At 44.8% G+C, this 11,581-nt stretch overlaps 1 protein-coding gene across 4 annotated transcripts in view; it reads right to left on the bottom strand.

Moving 5' to 3' along the window:
* Positions 1-5,750: 5,750 nt before the first annotated feature.
* Positions 5,751-11,581, bottom strand: part of TK2 (thymidine kinase 2) — a 29,369-nt gene continuing 23,538 nt past the window's right edge. For 3 of the 4 annotated variants that reach the window (XM_083165582.1, XM_083165581.1, XM_083165584.1), the window contains 3 exons: positions 10,507-10,586; positions 8,463-8,543; positions 5,751-6,266 (listed from right to left, as the gene is read on the bottom strand). In XM_083165582.1, the coding sequence (XP_083021708.1) occupies positions 6,189-6,266; positions 8,463-8,543; positions 10,507-10,586 (239 nt within the window). In that variant the 3' untranslated portion in view covers positions 5,751-6,188. The remainder of the gene's footprint in view (positions 6,267-8,462; positions 8,544-10,506; positions 10,587-11,581) is intronic. The other variant, XM_083165583.1, reaches the window with a different exon arrangement.

Genomic DNA, 11,581 nt, shown 5'->3' with positions numbered 1-11,581 from the left:
GTAGCCAAAACGTCTCCAACATTCAATCGCTCCTGTGAGAATATCACTTTAATATTGGCCAGTTGTATGTTATACATCAGTCAGTAGGGCTGTGGTTTATTACGTTGGCCTTTACCAACTTATCACCATTTAGTCTACCTTTTGGTCTAGAATAACATTAGCTAAATAAACAATAATACAGCTGGTGCTGAAGGATATAAAGGTTTCAATGATTTTGGCTATATAGTCAAAATCGCAGTGTTTGGCCGCATCTGATCCTGATGTGCATCCCCCCCGGTATCGGAACCAAAAGTAGAAATAGACTGTGCAGCAGTTGGAATGAGGTGGCCCCTGCTCCCCCACTTTGTCCCTCCCTGCCAGCTAATGCCGGATCTCACCATGTTCACACACCATTAGTTTGTGTTTTATAACACTATCTACAGTCCGGTCAGTTAGTAAGTTGTCTGTGTGTAGGCTAAACTACACTCGTCTGTATTGGTTAATAGGTGAAGAATATGCAGGTGTAGGTGGTCATCGTTCCACCCATTTTTCCATGTATCTGATCCAGTATGGTGGTCAGCCATTGTATGGTATACATATATAGTCAGCAGCAGCCAGTGTTCTCCAGCATAGCATCAAATAATCCACGATACACACACAGGTGATCAGCAAACCTTTCTATTTCTGTCTGAGGACTTATTTGCTTACAGTAACCTGTGATCTGTCCAGCTGCTGGTGATGAGGATGAATTTTCTTTCCTAGTCTAGATACATGGCAGTGGGTCAGTGGAGGGTTGGTTGTTTTGTTCCATGTGGAATGACAGGTAAGGATACCCCTTTACAAGGCTGAGAAGTGGGTGATTTTGCACCCACCGCCAGCGCTTCCATCCAGAGAAATGATCCCCTTTCCCTGACTTTCCAGCATGGCACTATAGGTAAGTCTATATGCCTTACCTCCTGGCACCATCACCTTCCTATACCCTGGTAAGCACAATGCCCATACCTTTCATTGTGTATCCCTGTCCACAAACTACATGCAAGTTTTACCTTTCAAAACCTAACGCCACATTTGCAAATCTTAAACTGGGCATAGATTAGGCAACTTCCCCTCAGGGAAATCACCTGCAATCCCCCGTGAGCCGCCTAGGCCCTTACCAGGGAGCAGGATTGCACGTAATATAAGTGATTTAGCAGATTGTTTCTGCAGTCGGAGTGACTCACAGGCTTTGGCGCAATGCTCACAGGTCTGCGTTTCGCATCTGCCCTATCCATATAGGGCACCTTTCATGTGATTGATTGCCGTAATCGCCTGAAAAGTGCCCAAATTGCATGTAAATTGCCTTAGTGAGTGTATGGGGCCTTTATTTGGCAAATTTTATCTCAACACAAGCAAATACTTCCCAAAATCAGTACCAATCCTTCAGACCATACATTATCGCGTATAGCACTTATTTAATCAACTGAATATTCACATCACTCGTTTCCTTACCCCCATGTGATATGGATGCCATAATTGTTTTCTTTTATCTTCTGTTCCCATATCAACCTATTCCAACAACTTCAGGATCAGATGCTTTTCTCAATTAATTTACCCCCCCTCCCCCCCCAAAAAAAATAATAATTAAGGGTTGAAAGCCTAATCATCCAGGTTATTAATGTCTACGTACCTGGATTACCTGCACACACTGGCCAATATTCAATGCCTCATTTTCTCTCTGAAAAAACTATTCAATGGAGACAGTTCGCTGCAAGCGAACAGCGAATGTCTGACGATTCACAGAGTGCGAATCGCAGCAATTCGTCATCGTTTTTCAATGGGGTTTTTAGTCCAATTCGCCAAGAGTGTATTTAATGCTCAAATGGAGAACTGCTTTCACCAGTGATTTTCACCGTGATTCTCCGTTTTGCATTCAACATCTTTTAAAGGTGAACACAACACACCAAAGACAGACAGACACCTAAACATGCTCTAAAACAGTGGTTCCCAACCCTGGTCCTCAAGTACCCCCAACAGTGCACGTTTTGCAGGTCTCCACACAGAATCAGTGAAATAATTAGCTCCACCTGTGGATCTTTTAAAATGTGCCTGAATAATCTGCACCTGCTGGGTGACCTGGAAAACGTGCACTGTTGGGGGTATTTGAGGACCAGGGTTGGAAACCACTGCTCTAAAAGAAAAGATCATTCATTACCTCAATCATACATCATGTAAACACAGATGTCACTTTGGGGGTTATTCTGGTTCACTTGCAAAGGCACAATCACACTCTAATGGACAAAACCATATGCACTGCAGGTGGGGCTGATGTAACATGTGCAGAGAGAATTAGATTTGGGTGTTTTATTGTTTATGTGCAGGGTAAATACTGTCTGCTTTATTTTTACACTGCAATATAGATATTAGTTTGAAATACACCCCCCACCTAAATCTAACTCTCTCTGCACATGTTACATCAGCCCCATCTGCAGTGCACATGGTTTTGTCCGTTAGAGAGTGATAGTGCCTTTGCGAGTGAACCAGAATAACCCCCTTTGTAAGGAGCCTTGTTTCTCTCAAGCACCTCCATTAACGAACTACAAGGAAGTTCTGCGGAGTGTAAAAGCCAAAGGGGGAGATTGATCAATCTTGGAGATAAAGTGGTGGTAGGTATGGTGGTGGTTCCAATTGTCCACATGTTTTATAAGCCAACATACTGGTTTTGCCAATCACCTTTAATAACTTGTTTTGGTCCTGGACACCAATCTTAGGCACCCCTGCAAGTTTCTTGAGGTACTTCATGGACACAGATTGTGAACCACTGATTTAGAAAGTCTAACAATTCAAAAACAGAATAAGTTGCAACACGAGCTCCTAGAGAATTCAATACTAGTCTAATACAACCTGTCTCCTCAAGCATTGTTAGGCAGAACTATAGTAGGGTGTGGTGGAGAACTCATAGACATATGTCTTAGTTCATTATTGCCTTGGTCGCAAGTGCAGGATACATCTTTAAGTCTCGAGAATGTTGGAGTATTAGAATTTGGGTCAAAAATCAAACCAGACTCTCCCTTGTCCCAAGAAAAGGAGGTGCTATCACTCTGTATAGCAATGCAGCGTCAGATCACACACATCAGGCGGCTTGCGACACCAAAAGGGGTGTTCAAGCCGTACGGCGCAGAGGTCAAGAAATCTCCATGCATTTTTATTTATTTTTCTAAAATACTTCCTCTATATATCTCTATATATCTCCCACTTCCTCATTAGGTTTCCCCTGTTTGCTCTCCTCCCCTAAAAGAGCTTATAAACATTATATTGTGGTTGTAACTACACATTTTGTCACCTTCCCTCATATTTTTCCCCAATATCTATGCATATACAGTACACTCACACTTTAATAGAACTCATTTATATAGGAAAAAAAAAAAAAAGCTATGAAATTTGACCAAGCAGCAGAACAATATATTAAAAAGCATGGAATATGTTTTCTCCTGCCCCTCTGTTACTGCTCTTCTCTTAACGTAAATAATAAAAAAAAAAACGGTACTTCTTTACTTTCACGGCACCACTAGATTAGGACAGATAGGATATCGCGGGCATTGAATGCACTAAAAAATCGGGTGCGACGCGATGCACGCGATTTCCCATAGGGACCAATGTTAAATTTCTCAATTGACCCGATTTTACTGTTCAATGCCTCAATTGACACGATTTTTCCATAGGAAACAATGTTAAATGGCCCACAGAGGCCAAATAGCCACCCTGAAGTGTGAAATGGCCCCCACAATTGTTAACGCCACCCCATGATCAACGTGAACCCGAAGCGTGGCGAGCCCGCGAGGGGCGGCGGTACGCGTCCTACGACCTTTTCATACCCCCACTATCCACGTCGGCGTGGAGTTGAGAATAGAATAGTGTGGCAAGCGCACAGTAGTGAATAGTGGGGGTATGAAAAGGTCGGAGGACGCGTACCGCCGCCGCTCGCCACGCTTCGGGTTCACGTTGATCATGGGGTGGCGTTAACAATTGTGGGGGCCATTTCACACTTCAGGGTGGCTATTTGGCCTCTGTGGGCCATTTAACATTGTTTCCTATGGAAAAATCGTGTCAATTGAGGCATTGAACAGTAAAATCGGGTCAATTGAGAAATTTAACATTGGTCCCTATGGGAAATCGCGGGCATCGCGTCACACCCGATTTTTAGTGCATTCAATGGCCGCGATGCCCGCGATTTCTAGTGGCGCCGTGAAAGTAAAGAAGTACCAAAAAAACATTATATATATATTTAAATTGCAGGGGGGATCCGGCTCTCCCTGGACAAAGGCTGCTGCGCTGGGTGCCCGTATCTAGCACATAAATATAAGTACTGTACCGCTTTCTCTTCTCCAAGCCAATGTTCCAGTTGTTGTCATGCACACCGGACACCAACTACCGAACCAACTGTCATTGCGGTGGCTGCACAAACTTACTATTTTCATCTTTACTGTTGTCATTTTTTGGAAAGATTACACTTTTCCTTCTCTGTATGTGGCCTGGGCATCCACCTGAGCCTTTTTGTTATCTATGCTGTTTTACATTTTGCTTGTGATGTTGGCACCACGATCATCCGTAATGTGTATGGGAAATACTATAGAGACTATAGATGTGGGTTATGCCAGAACGGTCTTAGCATCGATGATGAGACGGGGCATTTAGATTGGCAATTTTTATCAGCAGTTGATTTTATTATGTAGATTGCGGATACTTATGTAATCCTCTCTGCTGAATCTCATCAAAACTAGTACTAAGTGAATAAAGATAGCATACACAGGTTCCCTTCTTTCACTTTGTGATAGTTGGTAACATACCATGGAAGATCTACCCCAATAATATTTACTATTTCATTAGGAACACTCTTTGCTGGGCAGCTGCCTAGTTTTTCCCCCATTTAATTCGGTGCCCATACACTTGTCAGATTTCACCCGATCTTGTCGGGTCAGATGCACGGACTTGTGCGGATCGGCCATGAGCCGGTTGTCAGACCTGCTGTCCATCCAGCCTCCAACTCAGTCCGCCTCACCGTGGCGAGGGACTGGGACCCATGCGATACTTCGCATGTGAAAGGACAGCATACGATGTTTTAGGGGGGTTGGGTGGCCCATACACTGCTGAGATACAACTCAGTAGTGTATGGGCACCTTTAGGCGTAAGCCGAGACGTAATATGTGGAAATTAACCCCTTCAGTGGTAATCACGGAAATATTCCGGGCCACGCTGCGGTGCCGCAGCGGGCAGTCCCAGAAAATTTCTGACCATGCCACAAATCTACAGGTGTGCACCACTGGAGCATCACCCCACCAGCGACCCCCACCAGGCCACGCCCTCCACTGTTGTAAACCCCCCCCCCCCCCTTCGCTCCGGCGATCTTACGCCAGAGCTCCCCTGCCGCCGCCATTACTTCAGGAGAGACGGCTGCAGGATCGGGGATGTTCGGCACGGTTAGGGGGACTCAGGATTGCTTGGGTGTTCGGGCGCCCGAGTCCTCCCCGAACATCCCCGAGCCTGCCGCCTGCTGCCGGTCAGTGTGCTGCTATGACCTGAAGACCACTGGAGCGGAGGTGCTGGGCGGGGGGTGGGGGGGGGGGGGGGTGGTTCACAGGAGGGGAGCGCTGGGAGTCATCTACCCCATCAGTGGATGATTTTTCTGGGACAGGACAAACCTGTCTTATTTAGGTACTCCTGCCCCAGAAAAACCCACCACTGAAGGGGTTAAAAGCAAACTGTCTGACATACAAAGCATTGAGATATCACCTGCATTATAAAACAAATGTCACTTTATGCACATCAGTCTTAAACAAGAAGCACAAAGAAGTGTGGAAGGGCAGGATGAGTCAATGGTCCCTTATACAACACATATCCAATAATAGTAAAAACAAAATCATAGAAATAAATAACTATTACAGAAAAGTATATCCACTAGTAGCCTTACAGGGGGAATTGACATTTCTGCCCTAGAATGAGCGGGTATATTGGTCCAATGAAGCAATTTTGCACCACTGTGCTTGGCCCTATAAAATGGTCCAATCTGTGAGACACACATTCTTGTTACCGATACATCATTAGAGCCGGCCGTTCTGTGTCTGGCTGCATGCTCACTATTGTTGGTTCAGCCCACGAGGAATCTGCTCCCCATGTGTGGTGGCATTGTATACACCATAGCCGTTTGGAACCTTGTGAAGTGCAAAGTTCTTGTGTCAAGCTGAAAGGATCCTTCCACGATTGGCTTCATAGTGCTGAATCATCTCCTCCAGATCCTTATCTGCGTCTATTACCTGTGCACATAAAAACCAAAGTATACTTTCCTTGTACACAGCAATGACTTGGGACATAAATACACTTTAAGCAATAAGGAAAAGTATTTAGCTAAGACACAAATGAGGGTGGTTCCGTAAGTAAGGTAATAGGACCTCTCGTGTGTAATCCGAGCAGGTAGGCCACATCTTCCCCTCACAGGCCATTATACTGTGCCTCATATCGGCCATACTGCACCGATCAGATGTAAGGTGGCGGAAACATGGTCAAACATTGAGGTGAGACGAGTGTGTAAAGGGCACATCATCACCAACTTGCCAAGGTGTTCGGAGATCATGTCAAGACACAGAAAAGGTTTAGTAACCACTTTTGATAATAGCAGGACAGATGTTCAAGATGAGCAGCGATCAAGCTGGCCAAGAACGTCCACCACTGGCCTTCAACCACCCAAAGCCTGTTTTCATGACATGACGCGATTAGCACAAACCATGACAAGTTGGAGAGGAATTTCAGTTACTGATGTTCCCCTTTAGATGCAGAAATCTGATCACACCATGCACCTCACTATTTAATCATGTTTACACCTCGCTGCCATCTTACAACAGATGTGAGGACAAGCGTCAATCATTCCCCGATTAGAGGGCCTTATTCAGGTACGTTTTTTTTGCCATACGCAATAGTCTGTATGCTAATATGGGCAGTATCTAAAATGAGCATAGGAACTCCCACTGTCTGACAGAGTATAATTGCTGATACATCCGTACCATTGTTGCAAATTGGGTAAGAGCTGAATTCTTATGTAGACACTCTCCTGGGAGAAAGAGAGATCTCTATAGCAAGTGAGATCTCATCTGCTATCGCTGCCTGTGGGGTCATGCCACGTCTGTGTTTGTTACCACCCCCCAAATGCTGGGTGAAATGTAATCGGGTGAGATAATCCGAAAGTGAGAGATTTGGGAAGAAATCTCCAGTTTTTTAAAGCAGCAATCATTTACACTGCAAAACCAGTTTGATTTTGCAGTGTAAATGATTGCAGATTTAAAAAAACCTGGAGATTTCTTCCCAAATCTCTCACTTTCTGAATCTCTCATCCTATTACATTTCACCTGCTGTCTTCCAGTCAGTCACTTTGCAACGGATTCATTGGTGCAATCGTGATTCACATGCGTAGTATATGCACTGCGGCTTAGATGCATGCCCAATAAATAATCAGACCAATGGATATACAATAGCCGCTTTGCCATTGCACCTAAATGTGAGCCTCAAAGTCTGATCAGATCATGCCATTTACCCATTATTATTTTCCTCCAATGGTGGACACTGGGACCATGGGTGTGGGTGGAGCCATGGCAACATGCACCAAGTATACACAATTCATGTGTAAAGCTTTCTCCCCTCCTCCCCATACCTCGCCCCCAGGCCATCCGTTTTATCTTGGTTCCTCAGGGCACTGAAACGAAGTTTGGCTGTTTCCAGCCAGTTTTTCAATTTGATTAATTGTTACTTTATTTCTTACAGGAGCAGGGCCTGTGACTGTAATACTGAGTTGCATTCTGTTGCTGGGTGAACGCAGCATAAACCACGTCAAACAGGACTACATAGCATGGAGAGCCAGAGAATGCAGCTGCAGGCAGCACCAATCACAGCGCTCCGTGCATTCACCTCCACATTTTTTCTGATTAATAGATTGTGCTGTGGCCAGCAAGAAGATTCCACAAATGCATAGCAATGTCACAAGTGTGCAGCCTCAGGCGCACATAAAATCTGTGCTTTTTCACGATGCTGGTTGGTAGTGAATCAACCCCTTCCCAGGCATTCCCGAGAATTTTCCGGGCTATGCGTCAGTGCCCAGACCGGCAAACCCGGAAATTTCTAGGGATTGCCACCGTCTCCACTGCTTAGCGCCAGGATCGCTGAACGCTGCTTCAGCACTGCCTGGCTCTGGGCTGCTCGGCCACGCCTCCTCTTCCCCCCTGGGAGCAAGGCCGGGCTGCCGGGGGTATGGCCGGGAAGTGGCTGATATAGTGCTCAGCGGCGCTTCCCAGCCCCGGGAGAGACAATGGTGTGTGTTTTTTTTTTTTTAGGGAGCGTTCCCCCTAAAAAATCTCGCTCAGTGTGGGAGCGTTACCTAAAAAAAAAAAAACACCACTGAAGGGGTTAAGGAGTACTGGAATTTTTTTTTTAAATTGCAAAACACAACTTTATACAATGCTTACAAGAACAGGTGCGGGCACAGGACTCGAGGTCTGCTTAATGAGCCACTCTTCATAGAGCCCGTGAATCGCATACAGGTATTCCTGGAAGATAAAAAAATATATTTATTTTTTTTCCCGCCTTGGGGCCGATAATCAAAAATACTTTTTATTGCTGCTTGTGTTCACATCCATAATTAATAACCAGCATCCGCTGAGCCAGCAAGCCATTGTTCACCCTCACGACGCAACAATTCCTGTCAGGATGGACTGACCGGTTCTGATCCCTAGCGGAGTTTTCCCCCGATCCTCATTAACTCCTTTCTTACACTACGGTATTATTAAGTACAGTCTGTCATGTAATTACACAGCAGCTACCTGCTCCGTTACTGATCACTAAAGGAGCATGTGACCCCTTTTTATTCATGGAAGGGCTTATAAAGATCAACACTTACTTTCTGAAGGACACAATGGACAAGCGTCTTGAATAGAAGACTTGTACTTGCTACACATTATAGAGATTGCTAATGCAAACATGAATACAGAGTGTACTCCTGCCATTCAATATTGCCGCACCTATTCTATTCAGAGAGTCCCAGAAAAGGAAGGAGCGTTGTGCGGGTAAATACACAGATAGGCAAATATACATTTGCTGAAAGCCATAAACAGCTGGGAGCTCATTGAAATAAGCAGCCCTTGCTCATTGCCTATTTTATTATTACAAACACGGATGTGTCCTCAAGATTCATTTACGGCATCTCATTGGACCCGATGCGTCAGGGAATCTGTTTTTATGACTGCCGCAATGATGTATGCGGACTCGTGTAATTGTTTTTTAATTTAAAAAAAAAAGGCTGATACTTCAGTAAACACACATCATCCCCGGCGAAGGCTGTGGGCTAACACGTTGCGGCTTTTAGTGGTCTTAAAAATAATTTTACATTTGCCACACCCCTTTTTTTGTGTGGCAATGTTCCAACGTGGTGATGAGACTGAGAAAGCGTGGGTTTGAAAAGGCGCAAACAAAAACATTGACTTTGTGGCGCACTCTTGTATATAGAGATGGTATGCAATATTAAAATGTAACATTGTTCCCTTTAAAAAAAAATGGGGTCGCGTAAAGTATAAGTCATGTTATTCAAATTCACAAAGAATAAAATTGACAAAAAATGGCATCCTAATTGGACCGGGGTAGTAATCCCATACCCTCCAACATGACCCATTCCATTAGGTACAAAATGCTCTGTTCCTGGACTTCCTTATCAGTGGCAGTTGCAGAGTTGGGGCTGCAGCAAAGTCACTTTGGCAGGGAGCAGAGGTGAGGGAGGGGGGCTTCCAACTGTGGTGGGTTTTGCTGGGGCAGGACAAACCTGCCCTGGTAGGTTTGTCCTGCCCCAGCAAAACCTACCACTCAAGGGGTTAAATCTGATAATAATCCCAATCATATTGATCCAGCATTGTTTTATCTGCCATCTGAGGGCAATCTGTGGGAGCCCAATACAATCAATTTATCCAGAGTCAGTACCAAACTATGGCCCTCAAGCTGTTGTGAAACTACAAGTCCCATCATGCCTTGCCACAGTTTTGTTATTAGGGGATGCTAAAACCATGGTGAAGCATGCTGGGATGTGTAGTTTCACAACAGCTGGAGGGCCACAGTTTGGACATGCCTGGTTTATTGTGATGATGACATATCATGTGATAGATATCAGGGTACAACTCTTTTCACCAAAATAAGAAGGGGGATTACTACCTCAATTAGGATGCCATTTTTTTGTCTTATTTACACCCTGCGAATTTGAATATGACGTATACTTTACACGATGTAATTTATTTAAAAAGAAACAATAAAAGTAAAATTGTAATATTACACATCATATCTATATACAAGAGTGCGCCACAAAGCCAGTGTGTTTTTGTTTGCGTTATTTGCAAACCCACATCACCCAAATCTCGGCACAGGTTACATTTGTCCCACCTGCAGTGCACATGGTTTTGTTCATTAGCAAACCAATCTGAATCACCCCCAATGTGTTCCGGACTGGAGAAGAAGCCATTAAAGTCTTACCAGTGGTATCACCCGCTCTTCCTCTCTACACCTCTTCTTTAATCTCTGATAACAGGTTTCTGGTGATGTCCGTAAGTAAACTATAAGGGAGGAGGGGGTAACATACAATAATACAGTTTATTAGCTATCCTGGACGTCTGTTGATGCTCCAGTGAGAATACAAGAATGTGTTTACAGTCGTGGTTCCTCCCAGTGGCCCTCTGTGCAGCCACAGCTTGTACAGGAAGCACAAAAATCTAGTTCCCGTAAATAGGAAATGCAGGATTGATAAGGTCCTGAAAGCACAGGCTTATTACTCAGTAACACAGCAGCATAAAGAACCTGGGATGACGATAGTCACTGGGGACGGACTTGTGTACAATGCAAAGTACGACATATTTGCACAGATAAAGTTCATAAACACCGTGTTATCTCTGGTATGTCAGATAACCGGTGGGACGGCTTTTGTTTTGCTTTTCTACACAAACATCTGTGTTTTGAAATAATGCATTGGACAAAAATATTCTAAAAACTGTACCCCTGTGATAGGTCAATGATTGACAGGTCTATCCAGTCCTAGTTCTGTGGATCTATCTGGCGCGGAGAATGTTGGTCAGAGAGGTGTACTTTCTTTATGTGGCATTAGTCAGACCCAATAGACCATGCATGGCCCTCCAGCTGTTGTGAAACTACACATCCCAGCATGCCTTGCAATAGGTTTAGCATTTCCTAATATCAAAGCTGTGGCAAGGCATGATGGGACTTGTTGTTTCACCACAGCCGGAGGGCCGTAGTTTGGACATGCCTGCAACAGACCCTCTCTGTGCACCAGGGGCTCGAGTGATTATCTAACGACACTGGGTGGGACATTTGTAGGCAGCACCCTGGCGTTTCTGGGAGTGTCGGCTAAACCGCAGGCAGCGCCTGGCCGTGGGGATGGAGGGATGCTGACATCAGCAGTGGCCTCCATCTCCCCATAGTGATTGCAGCGCCGAGTAAAGCTGGCCATACATCTACAGATCGATTGTCAGATTGGGCTGGTTGGAACAAAATCCTGGTAATGGATGAGTGACAGTTTGGCAGTTTTCCCGCCGCG

The sequence above is a fragment of the Crinia signifera genome, chromosome 11 (genome assembly GCF_055691185.1).
Source record: "Crinia signifera chromosome 11, ASM5569118v1, whole genome shotgun sequence".
Classification (NCBI taxonomy): domain Eukaryota; kingdom Metazoa; phylum Chordata; class Amphibia; order Anura; family Myobatrachidae; genus Crinia; species Crinia signifera.
This window is presented reverse-complemented; position numbering and strand designations above follow the sequence as displayed.